Source organism: Hippocampus zosterae, chromosome 18 (assembly GCF_025434085.1).
Source record: "Hippocampus zosterae strain Florida chromosome 18, ASM2543408v3, whole genome shotgun sequence".
Taxonomy (NCBI): Eukaryota; Metazoa; Chordata; class Actinopteri; order Syngnathiformes; family Syngnathidae; genus Hippocampus; species Hippocampus zosterae.
Genome location: NC_067468.1, coordinates 14,706,719 through 14,726,844, shown reverse-complemented (window position 1 = coordinate 14,726,844; position 20,126 = coordinate 14,706,719). Strand labels below are relative to the sequence as shown.

General features: G+C 45.2%; 1 protein-coding gene and 1 pseudogene across 6 annotated transcripts in view; one reads left to right on the top strand and one right to left on the bottom strand.

Moving 5' to 3' along the window:
- The window catches only part of rgs3a (regulator of G protein signaling 3a), a 72,896-nt gene extending 71,427 nt beyond the window's left edge, over positions 1 to 1,469 (top strand). For all 6 annotated transcript variants that reach the window (XM_052050450.1, XM_052050445.1, XM_052050446.1 and 3 more), the window contains one exon: positions 78 to 1,469. In XM_052050450.1, the coding sequence (XP_051906410.1) occupies positions 78 to 278 (201 nt within the window). In that variant the 3' untranslated portion in view covers positions 279 to 1,469. The remainder of the gene's footprint in view (positions 1 to 77) is intronic.
- Positions 1,470 to 13,744: 12,275 nt separating this feature from the next.
- LOC127591751 (uncharacterized) lies at positions 13,745 to 13,907 on the bottom strand (annotated as a pseudogene).
- Positions 13,908 to 20,126: the final 6,219 nt, after the last annotated feature.

The window sequence follows — 20,126 nt, the reverse complement described above, 5'->3', positions numbered from 1 at the left end:
ACGACGCAAGTATATCCGCCCGGATTGTTCTGCCCCTGCTTTCCATGAACGTGTGCCGTCCGTCTCTATCGATCCAGGTGAACCTGGACTCGTACACGCGGGATCACACGAAGGACAACTTGCAGAATGTGACGCGTTCCTGCTTTGAGCTGGCGCAAAGGCGGATATACGGGCTGATGGAGAAAGACTCATACCCCCGTTTCTTGCGCTCGGAACTCTATTTGGACTTGATCAACCAAAAAAAGGCCAGCGCCACTTCGACTTCCTCTTCGTCATAAGAGGCAAAACTATTCTCCCTAGAGGAGAAAAAGAGCGTGTATGGGATGCCAAGTTTTTTCTGTCTTGCCCCCCTTTTTTTTTTTTCTTTTTAAGTCTTTCGTCCTGTTTGCGCTAAACGTCTTGTTTGTTTTTGGGTGGTCGCAGGAAAGCTACAGGCACTGCAAAGGAATGTGCTTTACTCCTCAAGTGGATGGACCGTTTGCTAAAAACATGACGAGGAAAAAGGCTCGAAATGTGGGGGGATGACGTGGGGGTTTTGGAAAAAAACCCAAACAAACCTGCAGACATGAAGACAGTCCGGTACTGTTTGTCACTTTTTATTTTCGTGTCTCTTCATCCACTTGTTTCCTCGACAACGTCCACGGCGAAACCACATGCGAACTGTTGGTACGACCAAACGCCCCCTTCCCCCGTCTTCGTTTCCATCTCGAAGAGAACCGTCGCTTTGTTTCAGCCTCGTCGAGCACCCGTCTCAATGACTGAAACAAACGGGAACAAAGAACGCGCACGGATGGACTTATTTAAGACTTGAAAAGTCGTACTGACAGGCAAGAACAAAAGGACTCGAGAACCAGAGGAGAAGCCAAATGCCGTTTTTCCTTCAACCGCACACGTAGCTGATAAACAAAGGCCGCATCTCTCAGGACATGGCTTCAATTTCCTTGATCGCCGTTTTTGGTTTTCCGGGCTTCACCACTTGCACTCCCGTACTTATACTGAGCAATATGCAAAAAGTATCTTGGAAAACTTCACTTTGCCTATTTATTTAGAGTACCACGGTAACTGGCTGGACATCTACAAAAGCTCTCGGCTCAAAGCTTTCCTCTTAACCACCAGACAGGTCCGATGCTGTCCTGAATTTAAGTGCAATATTTTTTTTCATGTTTTATTATTATTAATATTATTATTATTATTATTGTTCATTTATTTGGATTTTTTTGGGGGGGGGGTGACAAGCGGCTTTAGCTCTCGATGAACTTTATATGTTAGGAGAGGAAAATTAGAGCTCTAAGTTTGACTTAACAGTGGAAAAACTCTCAACAAGCCTATAAGTTGTTTCAAGGATCGAAAGCAAGTCATGATTTAAACTGTGTGTTTGCCCCCCGGCAGCGGGCCGCCGGGAACTTTATGGTTGTACATATAATTCTTTAAGAAAACGATGTGATAAAAGATGCAAAAAAAACAACAAACCAGATTGAAGTGATTGGAGTTTCCCACTGATTGTGAAAGTGGGATTCAGCTGTACTTATGTAAATAAAAGAGACTCCAAAAACTATAAGATGACATGTAATGTTGATGAATAACTAAATAGTTGAAATGAGCAAGAACCGGGCACCGTGTTGGCCCTTTTCTCTCTCTCTCCCGGTCATACATAATAACACTGCTTGTAAGAACTTTTACGAATGCATTTGATCATTTCCACTCTTTACAAGTCAAAAATGCGTCTTCTGTGATATCACGTGAAAACAGTAGATTGCATCTGGTGTCAATGCTAATGATAAATAAAACCATCAGCTGACCAAGTCGACCCGTGTTGTCCCTGCAACAAATGTTCTTTTTTTTCGGTTTGTTTGTTTGGTTTCGCAAAGGATGTCCTTGAGCATCACAAAAGAAAGAAGCAATGCTACTACCACCATCAACAAAAGCAATAGTCGCTCATTTCAACCCGGAAAGACATACGTTGCTTTATAAAGAACTAGCTGGTTCGCCGCCCTCTGGGCGGCTCATCAGCTAGTTCCTGCGGAAGGCTGGTAAGGTGGGCCTTCGGCCCACAAAAGTGTTGTTGCTTGGTTCAACTTTTTGTTCATCTTCATTGCTTATCGCGAAAATAAAGAGATGTTTAGCTCTACTAAATAACTAACAATTTCATTGCAATGCTTGTGAGTAGACACCATTTTTTCGCTAAGATGCCCGCGCGATCGTAGTGAGCCACTGCCTGAGCGGCGCGCAGCGGCGCGGTGAAGTAGGTACGTTTTGAAAAGGGACAGACGGAAGGACAGACCGCGTGCGGGACGACGCGCAATATATATATAGATGTATGCCGAGCAGTTAATGGCGACCACTGACACGATTAGCAAGGCTGTTTCTCGAACTAGCATAAACTTTCAAAGCGTACAAACAACATATGTGCTAGCTTCCCGCATTTATATTTGACCATGTATCACAATACATCTCTTAGATGCTATACATCTGGCTTTTTTTTTAAGGTGGGGCAGGGGGTGGGGCCTGGGGGGGGTGCTCTAGAAAGTTGGCTATAGTTCAATAATGAGCTAGCATAAATAGCTGATGGCACATCTTCAACCCAGCTCCCTCCCAACAAGCAGCTAGGCTACTAAGCGATGCTTTCGTAAGATTTATTTGACATTGCATCAACGCAATGAGCGCATCACAGGTTGACTTGATCATCTCCAGAGGCTTTAGATGAGAGGTGCTAAACATAAAGGGACCTGCAGTCGGGTTGAATGAGATGATTTCGGGTACGTATGGAAAACTCGCGCAACTGGCGCAACTCGCATACAGCTTTAAACTTTATTTCACTGCACTTTTCCCATAACCTTGTTTCTTTTCATTTGGTCGTGAAGTTGAACGAGATGACCATTCTTGGCTTGATAAGCTTTGTTTCCTTCCGTCCTTTCTCCAACTTGGACTTTATCATATTGTGCACTGTATCATAGTTTTTCCCTTTTCTCCATTGTTTCTACCCCCGCCCCCCCACCCCCACCCGCCCTATGATGGATTTTTATTATTTATTTGTTTGGGACTAAAATCCAAAAAATGGGACTGAGACTATAAACAGCACTTCTGTACTTTATTCGGAAATCTTTGTGTGTACATGTGTGTGTGTGTGGCTTCAAAGATTTGACAACACCTGTGTCACGTGTGTCCCAGCACTTAATGTGACAAACCAAAGTAGGGCAGTTGGACGAGACACAATGAGCCACCCCCCGAAAAGAATCCCATCTTTTCGGGGTGGGATTAGCGGAAACAGTCGGAGCTGTGTGCTGCCATTGCACGTGAGTGTGTGTGTGTGTCTTGGTTGGGGGGTTGGTTAGTCAGAAGTGCTGGTGCTGCTCCTAATCTTCTTTCGCAGCTGCCATCTGTTTTGACACACTGTTTCTTTTTGCCCGGTTTCCTCCTCAGCCTCTTTCGACTCTTTATTTTATTTTTCTTTTAATCGCCGCGCGCTCACCAGCAAGGGAAGTCCCTCCGTCAAGATTCTCGCTCAGAATTTTTTCTTCACACTTCCTTCCTGCCGCTGTCTGTGCAAACTCTATCGCGGTATTTGTCAGTGTTTTGGAAAAGCAGTTGTCATGGCTTTTTCCTTTTGTCTTCGTCTTTTTCCCAAATATGGCAGCATCGGGATTCCGCCGTGGTCTGTTATCTTCAACCGGCCATTGCTCTATGCCAGGGACATGACTTTCTTTATTTACAGCTGCTTTCAACAATTGCGTAACATTTTATTGTGTTGACCAGGGCAAGGAAATCCTCTTTTTCTTTTTTGGTTTTTGTCCCTCGTGCTTTGTACTCGCAACAACCTTGATAGGAAATTAGAGCAAAAACAGGTGAGGCTTTGTTTTATTGAAAGACTCAACACTTGCGCGATATGTCACACAATAAGAGCAAATAACACAGATCTCAACCAAGGCCAAACAATGCAACCACAATAGTAACATACAAAGTGAGAGAAGCGGTGAAATCATGCTCCGCCCACTTTAGCTGAAGAAGGCCAAAAAGATTGCTTTTTTGAAGATTGCTGATTGAAGGCCAAATAGCATCAGGCATCTGTGTTGGAGAACTGTTTCCAATTAGGTTCTCATCCGGGCCAATTTTTATTTGTCAAACGACAAGCCCTGGAATTCTCCCCTGAATGTCGACTTCAATTGGAAATGGCTGACGTCCACTTGGAATTCAGATATCGAGATTTTTTCGTGTGTTTTTCGTATTATGAGTAGCGATGGGTGGCGAGCCGTGCAGCTGAACTGGCCTTAGTACTCATTCATTCATTCATCTTCCGTACCGCTTGATCCTCACTAGGGTCGCGGGGGGTGCTGGAGCCCATCCCAGCCTTCTCCGGGCAGTAGTCGGGGGACACCCTGAATCGGTCGCCAGCCAATCGCAGGGCACACAGAGACGAACAACCATTCGCACTCACACTCACACCTAGGGACAATTTAGAGTGTTCAATCAGCCTGCCACGCATGTTTTTGGAATGTGGGAGGAAACCGGAGCACCCGGAGAAAACCCACGCAGGCCCGGGGAGAACATGCAAACTCCACACAGGGAGGCCGGAGCTGGAATCGAACCCGGTACCTCTGCACAATGAAGCCGACATGCTAACCACTGGACTACCGGGCCGCCCGGCCTTAGTACTGATTTATTAAAAGCAGGAAAATTGATAAGCTCCCATTTACCAGTTCTGTTAATGGTCTTGAAGAAATTGCTCTAATTCATTTTCAATTTCTTTAGGCGCCATGATTGTTATTTTGCGCCTTCTGCCTCTCTGATTTCATAAAATAAAATGAATATATTCACCTAACATGCATTGTAGCAATCGAAGCGAACCATCTCGACTCGGTATAGCGTCATGCATGAGATGCTTTGAGTTCCTGGATTTACCCACAATGCATTGCCGGCAGACGCATTGGTCGTTTAGCTATGCTAACCGAAGCGCCATTTGCTATTGGTTATTTCTTATACACGTCTCAATGTTAGCTCCCGTTTTTGATACTAGATGAGTATCTCTGCGCCACATTTCTAAGGAGCATACCTAGTTTGACGTTGTGTCAGTCTCACCCGCCATAAGGCCTCACCTCAGGTAACACGGATTAAATTTTCTCCTCCCCGCCGTGAAGACGTCGATCTGTCAATTCATGGCTAAAATGCTGCCAGATTTCCTCAGTAGTCAGGCACACTGGAGAAAAATGTATCCCGTCTTGACTGAGCTGAGGGGGCCGTAACAACGCTGACCTCAGATTTATTGCGGAATATTTTCATCTTGGCACCCTCAACTCGGAAAGCAGCGCCAGCATTTCCATTTCCATCGCTGCTGCGAGGCTTGTGCGGAAGTCGGCGTGCGTCGAGGGAGCCTTTGACTTTGACATTGCTCCGGGTCGCAAGAGCCGACGTAAAAACATGCTGGCTTTTGACATTTAACACAGAGACATGGAAATGGCCCACGAGAGGATTTGGGGGCTGATTTTACAATCAGGCAGTCTATTTTTAGCGCAGACATAGAGAGGGGAGGAGAGGCGAGAGGCCAGACTCGGTTTACCTGCCAAGCAAACACTTTAAATGATGAATGTTGCAGTTGCGAAGCTTCAATATGGTGCTCTCCTACTTGGATTGCAATAAGCTGACTTCATCTGCTTAGTTTTGTAGCCCCCCCCCCCAAAAAAAAAACAAAATAATTTTTTTATTTTTTACATACTGCGTGAATTATTTGTGACTCCTGTATACCATCGACACTATTCGTTTCATGGAAAATGTAAAAGTCGGTTCTCCAGGTAAATATTGGTTTGAAAAAGAAAACGGGGGGGGGGGGGGGGGTTCAAATGATCATTTTGATACCATTATACTATTAGGTCATAATTTACAGTTTTCATCCATAATAATCTTTTTTTTTTTCAAACATTGAAAATATTTGGGGCGGCCCGGTAGTCCAGTGGTTAGCACGTTGGCTTCACAGTGCAGAGGTACCAGGTTCGATCCCAGCTCCGGCCTCCCTGTGTGGAGTTTGCATGTTCTCCCCGGGCCTGGGTGGGTTTTCTCCGGGTGCTCCGGTTTCCTCCCACATTCCAAAAACATGCGTGGCAGGCTGATTGGACGTTCTAAATTGTCCCTAGGTGTGAGTGTGAGCGTGGATGGTTGTTCGTCTCTGTGTGCCCTGTGATTGGCTGGCAACCGATTCAGGGTGTCCCCCGCCTGCTGCCCGAAGACAGCTGGGATCAAGCGGCTCGGGAGATGAATGAATGAATGAAAATATGTGTACCCTTATTGGCATGTGGGATTCCTTCCTTTTTTTTTTGTTTGTTTTTTTGTGTCCTGGCTAATTATTTCCCCCGCCTCGCGCTTGGATTCCCATCAGTGAGTCGTTAGTGGCTCGTGCGATCGAGCAGCGTAATGTGTCATCTCTAGGGAGGAAGCGCTTCAGCGGAAATGAATCAAGCGCTTGATGTCAGCGCGCAATGTCCTAGCGCGTACATTAGAATAATGCTTGACTCACAGGCTGCCTCATGGCGGATAATGGCCTTCTTCCTATGATTGTTGCTACTGCAGAAGAACACAAAAAAAGTTAGCGAAAACGGGGGAGGAAACGTACGCACGTTGCTAAAGCACAAGGTGTTTGTGTTGGGCTTCTGGGGCGGTGTTATTCTTGGAATATAGGACAACTTTCAAGAGAAATTTATGGGAGACTTTTACGAGCCCACAGTTTGTTTTGAACAAAAGTCTTTTTTGGGAGGCTTACTGAAAAGGATAAGACGGTGAAAATGCTGCTCATGGGTCGTTTCATATGACTGGAAGCCGAAGGGCTTCTCAGCCTTTTCGCAAAAAAAACAACAAATGCGTCATATTCCAAGCAGTCGCGTCTCTTGGTGAAACGAGTTAGCAGGAATACGTAAGACGCCGGCATTCCTTATTCTGCTCTCATTTACAGGATTGTCATGAAAACGGCTTTTCAAAGTTATCGTGAGGATCCGGATTTTTTTTTTTTTTAACCATGCCAACTAATACGTCTCACTGTCCGTCCATCGATTACAAAACACATAGAAGGATTTTTTTTTGTGGTCTACTTTCAATCTCCAGTTTCCAGGGAACTTGAGAGTTACCGTACAACCCTGCTAAAAACTCATTTTCATTCATTCATCTTCCGAGCCGCTTGATCCTCACTAGGGTCGCGGGGGGTGCTGGAGCCTATCCCAGCTGTCTTCGGGCAGTAGGCGGGGGACACCCTGAATCGGTTGCCAGCCAATCGCAGGGCACACAGAGACAAACAACCAACCACGCTCACACTCACACCTAGGGACAATTTAGAGCGTCCAATCAGCCTACCATGCATGTTTTTGGAATGTGGAAGGAAACCGGAGCACCCGGAGAAAACCCACGCAGGCCCGGGGAGAACATGCAAACTCCACACAGGGAGGCCGGAGCTGGAATCGAACCCGGTACCTCTGCACTGTGAAGCCGACGTGCTAACCACTGGACTACCGGGCCGCCGCTAAAAACTCAAATCCAGGATTAAAAAAAAAAAATCAACGCCAAACATTGATCGCCACTAAAACTCTGGTCAACAGACAGCTGCTGGCGTTCCGCCATCGACAGGACACACGTGTTTGGCCTTGGCAGAGGTCTGCGCTCCACTGAGTGCTTGAGCCAAGTCCCTGGTGGAAAGTGATCACATCCTCATCTAGAAATTTCCCCACCAGGCGCCTCGATGATGAAACTACCAGGAAGGTATGAAACCTGACGACTTTTTTTCTTTTTTTTTTTTCCATCATGCCAGTAGACAACTTGTACTTTCTCCGAGCGAGTTCAGTCATGTCGGTCAACCGTCAGGACAGGTGCCGATTGCGCATAACATCAACGTCGATTGTCTGAGTATACCGACAACGCATTGGCTTGTATTCGTCCCCTGATTGGCTGTGGCGTCGATGCTCTCAGTTTTTCACTTGTCGTTTCTTTTTGCTCACCTGTTTCAGTCGATCGACTACAAATCCCTGCCGGCTGTTTGTGAGGCAAAATCAAGACATGGAGGGACTATGGACTGCACGCAATGCAGATGTGAAGAAGTTCTCAGGTACAATGGTCACTGTATAGCGCTGAGCTACACCGTTTGAATCGAGCGTTTCGCTAACTTTGACATATTTGTTTTCATCTCATGCCCTCGGGTGGCGTTTCCTTCAAAGAAAATGCCCCGAGTTTCGTATTTAACTGCGTATATGACACTGAAAGTTGACACCCTCCATCTTGTTCATCTCCCCTATGCTTCTATTGTCGTGTACATCCGCAACATGTGGATTTCCTCCCAGCTTTCGGATAAATGCTGATACTTTGGCTCAGACCCAACCGCAACAAATACATCGCAACATGGACTTTCTCTCGTGGTGGTGCAAAGGAATATCAGCATCTGTCACCTGACCCAAACGACCCCCCCCCCCCAAAAAAAGAAAAGAAAGTACAGCACTTCCTTCACCTCACCTTGATAAAGCCAAATGACTCATTCGGCATCTGCTTCCTCAAGGCTCTGGAATATGTCAAGCACTAAATCAGAAAGATTTAGATGCATACAAATGGAAGTCATGGAATTGTTTAGGAATTTTCCACCTTTTGGTTTCCAGCGTCTAAGAATAAAGATGAAAAGTCGATAAAAAATAAAAAAAACTCTGGGCAGGCCGGTGAAGCCAAATTTGACTTGAGTGCATTTTAGCCCTTGCGACTGACTTACAACTAAAATCAGTAAAAACTGATTGTTGACTACATGGTTTGTCTGCACCCCCCCCCCCAAAAAAAATTGTAAAACAAAGACAAATGCATAAATCAAAGAGGCAATGGTCAAAACATGAACCCCGGAATTGACTTGAAATGTAACCAAATTGGCACATTTCCTTTTTCATTTTGGGCATGGGTGCTTGAGACTTTTTCAACCATTCTGCATCTCTGATTTAAAAAAAAAAAAATCTTCTTGGGGAATGGCATTCATTCATTCATTCATTCATTCATTTGAAGAATAAACACAGCGACAACACTCCTCCTCGCGACACGCCACGGCCCGTCTCGCATGGCCCTAATAATCGATACGGCCGGACGAGGTGCACCGAGCTTCATCGGTAGATGTTGGCCGCAGCTTTTTGATGGATCCTCTTTTTCCGTTTCCCCGTCAGAGCCTCGCTGTTATGCAACCGTTTTAACTCTAACCAGACCGTCTTGGCCTTTCTCTTGTTTTCCATTCGGCCGCAAATCATTCCACTATCCAGTGTTACATATTTTAGTGTGTAATGTTTGAAGTACAGGTCCGGTGTGTTTTCACAAAAGAGGTCGCAGAAATCATGACAGTCGGAAAGCTGTAATAAAAAGACGCAAGTCGGGGTCGAGGGTATTTTTGTAGCTCTGAATCGTTCTCAACCGGCGAGTGGAAATAAGGAATGTCACTATTTGGAAGATTCAAAATGGTTTGGGAATGAGCAGCCCCTTGCAAGAGATACAACATTCCCCCCCCCCTCCCAGTACAAAAAAAAAACTCAGTGTTGAGTCAATCTTCCATCACAAAGATGGTGCTGAATGCTGGTGAGTAATAAATCTTCCATCCAAGGCTTCCTTCGGTATTTGTGAATCATTTTGAGCCTGTTAACAAGTTACCAAGAGACAAAACGGAAGGAGTGATTTACACGTAAATGGCAACTTACTGTTCTCTAACACCCCCCCCACCCCCCCATTTCCAAGAACATCCTCTTCTATGCCTTTCTGTGACTCTTCCAGTCTCTCCGCAACTCTGGAACTACTACCACTCAAAGCTCTGGGGGGCGTTCTTCCCTCGAAGAACATTTGGCTTGAAGCTTCAGAATGGCGAGGTACCGCTGAACACTTATTTAGCGTCGTCTTGGTCTCACAATGTCAACATCTGAAATGGCGTAATAAGGAGGACCGGCTTCATACCATACAGGATAAGTTGTCTACCGCTGTAACCGCTAAAGTTAAAGTCATCTCACTGCTTAAGAGTATGCAATTTTTTGTTTGACTACAGCGTTTTTTGTTTGTTTTTTAACGAATGGCAATATTCATTCATTCATCTTCCGTACCGCTTGATCCTCACTAGGGTCACGGGGGGTCATGAGTGAGGTCACGGGTGAATTGGTTGCCAGCCAATCGCAGGGCACACAGAAACGAACAACCATTCGCGCTCACACTCACACCTAGGGACAATTTAGAGTGTTCAACCAGCCTGCCACGCATGATTTTTTGGAATGTGGGAGGAAACCGGAGCACCCGGAGAAAACCCACGCAGGCCCGGGCAGAACATGCAAACTCCACACAGGGAGGCCGGAGCTGGAATCGAACCCGGTACCTCTGCACTGTGAAGCCGACGTGCTAACCACTGGACTCCCGGGCCGCCCACGAATGGCAATATTAAAAGTGTAATACTTTAATAGCGGCATGCACAGTGTATACCTTAATTCACAAAACAGGCCTGAATTTTCGTTTTGAAAATGATAACGATCTTGCCTGACACATTTTTGACCTCCTACTCTTCTTAGAAAAACGCTTTCCTTGAAGGATTTGTTGAAAAGCCATTACGGAGCAAACACAGGAGTTGAGTACGTACATATCACACAGCCAGTACTGTAGAAGGGAAAAATACACTCTTGGTACTTTGCCTATGTTATATAATATGAGAACGAGGCTCCAGACTAAAGAAGAAGTAAAGCGATAGAAGTGCATCTTCAACCTGAGATCCGGATTCAAGTCGTTATAAAGAACTTGAAAGAGTCAAAAATCAGTCACATCTCACACGCATCCAAAAAGAGTGGGCGGAATTGTTCACTTTGCACAGTTAGCGTCTGACAAACGAATGAGTCGTCTCCTGTCTCGCTATTCGTCACATCATTCCGAAGGGGTGGCTGTGCTCAAGGGCGTCGTGCCACGAGCTGGCGATTGCGGCTGCACCGCGCATTTCTTCAAGGGACCTTCAAACACTGCAGGGCCGAAATGGACTTTATATATAGACCCCCCCACAAAATGAAGGGCGTTGTGGGTGCGTAAGCGGAAAGAGGGTTGAATTATTTGATTTCATGGTCGTTCTCCTGACCGTGTTGAGTTTTGGGCCACATTGAGTGCGTAGCTTGATTTTTGCATTTCCGGTTCACTTGCGGTTCCCTTTTATGAACGATCTAAAGCTCCAGTTTCCATGTCCCGAACTGAAGATGGGCTTTGTGTCAACAAGTGTAGGTGTTGCAAATGTCCATTTGAGCCCTCCGGCACCCCCTGTTAAATCCTTTCCTGGTGATAAAAGCAACCGTTTGACAGTGGCGGGGCGGGGGGGTGGGGGGGGGGGACAGAAATGGTGTCATTATTCTAAAAACAGCCAGAAGAGCTTTTAAAAAACAAATTTAGGCAACTGAATAGACAAGACTTTTTAAGAAGACTGTGCCCGCAGCTCCTTGTTACGTTGATTCCCCGTGATGGATCCCCCCCCCCCCCACCCTCCATCCCCGTCCCCGAGAACATTACCATGCGATGCTATTGTTTCATTATTAACGAGTGGAAAGATTTCCCGTCCCTGTTCCATTCCGATGTTTATTTCTTTCCTAACATCATGTAGACGTCGGTAATTCAGTGGGTAACAAGACACACATTTAATCAAGGTGTAATGTCACCGAACAGACACAGGGTGTACTGCACCGACGTTCGATTGATTAGTCGTACCAAAAATACCAGTAAATGTATTTTTTTTTGGTTTTGTTTTCGGATGTATTTCTTTTGGAATTTGCTTTCGAACACAAGTACGCCAGCTACAGCCGGCCAAGTGTAATTCATCACATTCAATTACTTGGATTGCACAGATTGAAACTCATCCACTATTTTTAAAACTAATGTGGAAAAATCCTGTTAATCTGGAACAAGATCGCTCCGGTTCCTGCACACACTCCCAATAATGAGAAGGGGGGGTTGGATGGGCTCCATCTGCGCTCCATATTTCCTTATGCATATGATCATACATTTGTTTTCAATCCAATCCCATCCTGGAATTCACTCACAAAAACCGCCGTGAAAGTCCAGAGAAAGATGGCTGCACGGTTGTTTATATTCTCTTCCAATTAGGCAGCCTCGTTTGATTTCTGCTCCTTTTAGACTGATATTGATTAACTGTACTCTGGACGGTTACATCAGCAAAATCCAAAATACTCGCAGATGGATGCGAGTTCGTGGAAGACCGCGGTGAGTCCATTTTGTCAAAATGGACCATTTTCGATGAAATCTGACTGAAGAACAGGGTACATGAGATCCCTGTCGTTTGTAGTACTTGTGTGTCTTGGAATTATGTTCCATAATTATAGCCCGGTGGTCGACCGGATGGCGCATCGGCCTCGCGGTACAGGGGTGCAGGGTTCGATTCCGGCTTCGGTCTTCCTGTGTGGAGTTTGCATGTTCTCCTCGCGCCCTGCGTGGGTTTTCTCCGGGTACTCCGGTTTCCTCCCACATTCCCAAAAAACATGCACGGCAGCCCGATCGAACACTCTAAATTGTCGTTGAGTGCGAGCGTGAGCGCAGCGAGCCTCGCGGCCCTTGTGAGGATAAGCGGATTGGAAAACGGATGAATTATCTTTTCACTGCAAAGCAGGAAAAAAAAAAAACAATTGTCGTCATCGTTCTTTCAGCTAATTCGATACGCTGGGAAGTGTGCTATCCCGATGTTTTGAGAGCAGGACACAAACAGCCTCTTCCTTTCAGTGCAAATGTCAAGAACAGAATCACCCGGTATGTTGCTAAACCGACCAAGGCGGAAAACATCCGGCCCTCGCCCACACCGGTGTTACCTAATACTACACCGTTTAATGTCAGCGTGTACCCGCAGGGATACAGAAACACTTCGGTCGAGCCAGAGAGGAGAGAGCGATGGAAAGACGGATACTATTCAAAGTCATCCATCTGACCGGGTGATGACAAGGAGAAATTTGACTTGATCGTATAAGTGCAGCAACATTCCTCATCATACATTCGAATGAAATGTGAATTTTTATTTGTTGAAGCTTTTTCTCGATTGATAAGATTGTTGCACCTGGCTTGTCAGAGAGAAATCCAGACTGATTTTACGGCGTACAAAAAAGAAAAGCTATTTTCTACCATCTCGATTAAGATTTTGTCTCATTTCCCTTTTCTAATTTTGGACTTTCGTGACTTCATGCAGTTTCCCTCACGGTCAGTGACTCACTGCTGCCATCCCTTTTGGCCCATGACTTTCCATTAGTCTCCTAGCAACCGGGTTTCGGTCCCTTCGGATGAGTTCGGGGAAACTCCCATGTCACCTTTTTTCTTTTTTCTTTTTTTTCCTCATCAGAACACAGGAACCATCGAGTCTACGTCAGCGTCCTGACAACAAGTGAATTAATTTAAGCGGCAAGGATGGAAAAGACGAAGAAGCAAGGCAGCTAATTGTAATTCACCCATGGAAAAGCTGTGTAAATCAGAGGCGGTTCTCAGTTTACAACGGAGTTTCCTTCCCGAGGCGGCACCTTCACCAGAATTTGTACATGCGTCAGAAGATGTCGTCGTCTCTCACGAGGCAGTCGTCGAGTCACTATTGCAGTCGATGTTTATGAAAAGCACTTCTGGGGGCGTCGTCTCTCACGAGCAGTCGTCGAGTCAACAATTGCATTCGATGTTTATGAAAAGCACTTCCGGGGGCATACACTGAAAACAATCAAATGAAAAGACGTAAGCGCGTCATTTTCTCATCGTTGACGACATCGCGCACCTTTCGTAAGTTCAAAAATGTCTTTTTGGGGCACTCGAAATCAGTCCGCCCCCCTAACATTGCAGATGTCTAATTTGGCTGTCATTGTTCCGATTTCAACTAGCAATAATCACGCCTCGGTTAGACCTCATAGGCTACGATACTGCCACTGCGCGTCGGCTTCACAGTGCAGAGGTACCGGGTTCGATTCCAGCTCCGGCCTCCCTGTGTGGAGTTTGCATGTTCTCCCCGGGCCTGCGTGGGTTTTCTCCGGGTGCTCCGGTTTCCTCCCACATTCCAAAAACATGCGTGGCAGGCTGATTGAACACTCTAAATTGTCCCTAGGTGTGAGTTTGAGCGTGGATGGTTGTTCGTCTATGTGTGCCCTGCGATTGGCTGGCAACCGATTCAGGGTGTCCCCCGCCTACTGCCCGGAGACGGCTGGGATGGGCTCCAGCACCCCCCGCGACCCTAGTGAGGATCAAGCGGTACGGAAGATGAATGAATGAATGAATGAATGTTCCGATTTCCACCTCATTGGCCTTCAGGAATAGTGCCAGTGTTATGCATGCTCGCTCCCCCCTTTTGTATCTTCCTAAAATTAAGCTTTTGGCTTGACGCCACCGTGTAAAATTGTGCTTTTAAAAGATGAGGCTCGGGAGTCATAAGAAGCTGCCTTTGACACCATCAGGAAGTGGCTAATCTTTCTCAAGCATCAGCCTGCTTGTGATGTATTATGAAATAAGTGTTGTTGTTTTTTTTTTTCCTTCCTCGCGACTCCGATTCACTCCCCACTTGCAAACGCCGAATGGGTGGCGGTTAAGGATGTCTTAACACATCACTCATGGTTAACTGTGTCAGAGCCTGAAAATGTAACCGTCACGTTGCGAGGTGGTGGTGGACCACAAAAAAAGCAGGCAGGAGAGAGGAGCGGGGTGTATTTGAAGAAGTGTAGTGATAAAACACAGAAAACTAAATCTAAATCCTAAGCAAGCAAAGTTCAAAGTAGCAAACAAAAATCATGTGTATATATATATATATATATAATAATGTGCGGCCTAGTAGCCCAGTGGTTAGCGCGTCGGCTTCACAGTGCAGAGGTATCGGGTTCGATTCCAGCTCCGGCCTTCCTGTGTGGAGTTTGCATGTTCTCCCTGGGCCTGCGTGGGTTTTCTCCGGGTGCTCCGGTTTCCTCCCACATTCCAAAAACTTGCGTGGCTGGCTGATTGAACACTCTAAATTGTCCCTAGGTGTGAGTGTGAATGGTTGTTCGTCTCTGTGTGCCCTGCGATTGGCTGGCAACCGATTCAGGGTGTCCCCCGCCTACTGCCCGAAGACAGCTGGGATAGGCTCCAGCACCCCCTCGCGACCCTAGTGAGGATCAAGCGGCTCGGAAGATGAATGAATATATAATAATCCGTAAAACTCACTGCCTCTCCGACAAAGCTGATGACCTCACACTGAATATTAACCGTAGTGGTGTAAGATATGCGAAAACACTGCTGGAGGCAGCGAAATCATTCAGTTGATCACATCCTGACGCCGAAACTAAAATGCTGCAATTAGGATGATGTCATTTCACATTTTTCAAGGGTGAATCTACATCATTTGGGAGAACAGATTGCATTCCATTCATCAATGTATCCATCTTGTAATCCTTTTATCCTCAAAAGGGTCGCGGGCGTGCCGCGGCCGATCCCAGCGGTCTCGGGGCAGTAGACTGGGGGGACATCCTGAACTGGTTGCCAGCCTATCGCAATTGACGATCTCACACCTCGGGACAATTTCGAGGGTTCCATGAACCTGCCATGTGTGTTTTGGGAATGTGGGAGGAAACCGGAGCACCCGGAGAAAACCCACGCAGGCCCGGGGAGGACATGCAAACTCCGCACAGGAAGGCCACCAGGCGAGTGACGTTTGTGAACTATTCAACTGTGAATCAGATGTCCACGGAAATCAGTGGATTCATTCTTCAGAATTTTAATTAGAACCACACTTTCATTTTCTAACTCTTTTAATAAAAGTACGGTAAGTTAAAAAATAAACACATTTATCCGAAAAGGAAAACGCTACAAATGGAACGGGGATGACATTGTTACTGCACTGAAGAATGTGTTGCAGTGGAAAGTGATGGAGCATATCCTAAATTTACCCCGGGGGAATTCAAGCAAATGTGAAAACTTGCATGTGCAAACCTTGTGACACCGCAACTAATACGATCCACGCTTCCTTTTTCAACGGCTCGGCCCCCATCAACGTCACGACATGGAAAAAAGAAGAGCCACTCATGCACATGCTCTAATTGTCGAGAAATTATGCAACCGACCCGCAGGTATAACTGGCTTGCTGGCAAGGGCAATAGGCTGCTCATTATCAGGACGGTTTCCTGTCCTTAAAAGCTTCTTCAATTTCCCATGAAAGGAGCAATGAATGACTTATCATCGCCATTACTATCCCATAGATACAAAGACGTGTTAGGGCCTCACTGAAAAGAATGAGAAGAACACAAAATGCCGGGATTACGTCATCATGTTACAAGAGATCCGTGGTAATGTAACAAGAAGCGTTTTGTGGCGGTACGAGAAAAAAAAAACTCTCAATATGACGACAAAATGTGTGATATCGTCATTTCCGGAGAATATGATAATAATAGGAGAGAAGAGAATACATCTCAACTCAAGTGTATTTCTAGAGCACTTTAAATACAACCCCCGCTGTGAATAATATTGATACTATACATTTCCTCTTTCATAAATACTTATATTGTACACCAACACAAGCAAAACTACAGACCAAACAGCGAAATAACTTTCTTGCATCATTGTTACGCTCTTCTTCCTCTTGTTTGGATACATTCGGCTAAAAATAGTTTTCAAATAACCTTAATGGATTCCTTCCCCCACCGCACTCATGACGCCGACAGGTTATGAATGCAGCGTAACGTGCATCATCTGCAATCATAATTCTTTGCTGACACTGCCTGCTTTGAGGATTAGGCTCAATCAAACGTGAGCGCTAATCTGGGATCGGGCACATTTTTATATAATTTTTACAAACAATACGATTGAGCAGTGACCTTAATGTGTTTACAGACTTCCGGTAAGGAAGGGACTGAAAAGAGATCATTTGGAGTGTTTGAGTGTGTCCCTGTGCCTGCGTGGGTTTTCTCCGGGTATTTCGTTTTCCTCCCACGTTCTTAAAACCATGCATGGCAGGTTCATGGAACACTCGAAATTGTCCCTCAGTGTGAATGTGAGCGCGAACGGTTGTTCATCGATGTGTGCCCTGTGATTGGCTGGTAACCACTTCAGGGTGTACCCCGCCTACTTCCCGAAGACTGCTGGGAATAGATCTTCCCTCATGTGGCCCTTGCAAAAATGAGTTTGACACCCTTGTCTTCAGGGTTCTGATTGTCTAAAAAGATATTGGAGTTTTTTTTTCAGGACTTTGTGTTTTGGATTTAGTTAAGCTAGTGCCGGTAGTTCCCCCCCATTCCATCCGTATTGACTTTGTGATGGTATCCAATGGGTGTGGTAGTTACGGTGGGATTTATATCTGCATCTTGTGGACATTTTGTCCCAACACAGCCCATACTGACAATCTTTTCCAAATGTTAGCAGGACTCTTGGACCGACCAATCTTAGCTCACCTGTTTTCTGGGTTTAGCAACCATTTTGTGATGAATATCCTGTCTTCATCACTTTATGTAATGCCAGGGCTCACATTTCCAGGAAAAAGAAGTTCAAGACGCTCGTCAAACACTTTCATATGCAAGATTGCCCGTGTTGCAAGCGTTTTGTGCAGTTAAAATGAAGCAATCTGGCCAGTGTAGCTAGCTAGCATAGGTGAACGTGATGGTGCTGATAAAGTAGGACACGGCTGTGAATAACAGAGGCTGCAGTGTTGAGTAACAGCAGTGATGTGAAAGCCACAGAGTTCACAGCCTAGGACATTTTCATTCACAAGGGCGAAGATGGGGGAGGAACAAAGACTGCAGAAGAATGTAATGCGCAAACGGGGAGGAAAGGCTGAAAATAGCAAGTCAGATGATGAGACAATCATGCAAAAGTCATAAGACCGTTTTAAAGGCAAGCGAACCTAAAGACCAGTTGGGAAAGACTTTGGTTCAAGTTGCACTGCATTTTTTAAAATTTTGCATCAAGCAAACTAAACGGCATCTGTCAGGCGACTGCTCCCAAAACGGTGGAAAACGGGGGATAAAATAAAACCTGGTGACTGACATCAGCAATGTCATTTTTTTCCCCAGCCTTTGAAAAGGTTCCACATTTTTTTATGCTGAGTTTACAACAAATCAAAGTATGCTAAATGAACAAATACGTTATGCTAAAAGGATACATGCTGATTACTGATAAATCTATAAACCAGGCCAGTAACTTCATTTTAAAGCATTCCTATAGGACAAAACTTGCAAGTTAAACAAAACGCTCCAAACCACAAACTTAGGCTGATTTGCGATGTCTTTCCAAATGAATGGCATCAGTCTGTTGTGTAGCGTGTGGGATAGTCTGGGGTAGAGTTTTAAAAATACATCTCCAATGATGCCCGTATCAGTACTGATATGAATGTATAGGTGTTCCTATTGAAGTGGCCCGGGTTTAACAAGCAAACATGTGGTCACTATAATGAGCGAAAAGCCCCTGACTCGGAAAATAATTGCGCTTCAACAGATGTCAGGTGGCCATCTGCTTAGATGAAAGGGTAATGACAGCATTTTACTGGTACATAAAACAAAAACTACACGATGAAGTCACTGAGCATTACATCACTGGTACAATTTGTCATCGGGATGCGCACGCTCTTTTTAGAATATAGCTACCTGCTTAATGAGCTGCCTATTATAGACTGTTCATTTATTCGAGGCCAAAGGAGAGGTTGAGCAAATGCGCCTTTTATTCATTAGAAGTTGTCTCAAAGGAGCGGACTCTAAATGGGTAAATGTGAGTTACAAACACCTTGAGAAGCCCCTTTTCGCATTCATTAGTCTGATAATTGATGTCAGGGATTCCTCTCGTCCCAGATTCCTGCTGTTACATCACTGGCTTCATTTTATTTTATTTTTTAGGATTCAAGATGCCAGTTGACCCACAGCCACAAGTTCTCCGGTGAAACCTAGAAGTCAGTTTTAATGTTAGATCTTGAAGATTTACGGCCTGGAGGTTAACCCGAGAAGTCATCTGATTTCCACTGCGGATTCCTCGACATAATATGCTATGCGATGAAAGAAAGCGGATTTAAATCATTCACATTTATTTCCCTTTTGTTGTGTCATAATTGTATTTTTATTAAGATTACATTTGGTTTTCTATCATAGTTGTGTCTCCTCGGGTGCTTTTGTCTTCCTCGTTTGGTTTTGTTTCCAATCAGCTCCCTCAACCGCGTGTCTCTTGTCCAGGTTGTGTCGTCAAGTGCGCTTGTATTTAGCTTTGCTGGGTTCCGCCAGTCTTTGGCGGATTGTTATGTTGCTGTCATGGGTTTTTTTTTGTTTCTGTTGCTATCACATTGTTTTGTTTTACTGTCATGGTTTCATACCTGGAAGACAGGTTGTTTGTATTTTTCACACATATGGCAACTTTACCCATGAGACAACAGACTTGTTGGCGTCATCCTCAACAGGATACGTAGCCATCTGAGCAGTAGTTTCTGCCTCACTTAACCAGCCGCAGATTTGGGCAGGGATCTTTTTTTTGTTTTTCACTCATACTTGGAATGCTTTGTGATCAGATTCGAGTTTCCTGGCTTTGTTCTGACGGATGATGGTAAAGTCATCGTCGGCCCAACTGAACCTAATTGAACGGATTCGTTAGCACTCAATTTTGTTACAAAGTAGTCTCAACCTTTGGTCATGTATATATATAAATATATATGACTGTTTTGAATAACATGGTCATATCTGTGCTAACTTAACTTGCGTTTCTCTAGAAAGGTTAACATTCTATTTATAGCCTAAAGGGAGGTGAGAAAAAAGGAGGTTGCTGTTGAGATTAGTCACCTCTGGCCCAAATGACCAAAGAATGACTCTGACAGCGGCAGCAGGGGAGGGGCGCAAAAATTCTGAGAATAGAAAGTGAGAAACATGAGGGATCTGAAATCATATGATAATGGCTACTAATTTGTATCTTGCTTTGATCAGAAAGTGTCCCGGATGTGAGCTGCTTGTTCATAACAGAATAAAATGCTGTTTGTCTTTGCTCAGGCCCTGACATTTGCACAATTTGGAATTCAGCCAAACATTTAGAGATGATGTGCCTCTGAACTCGCATGAGACTTTGCACCATTGTCATGCATGATGTCAAGCAAGACCTTTGCATACATTGCAAGATCCTAGCCCTACACTACACCCTAATCCCATCCTCACCCAAATATTCACCCGTTAACAACC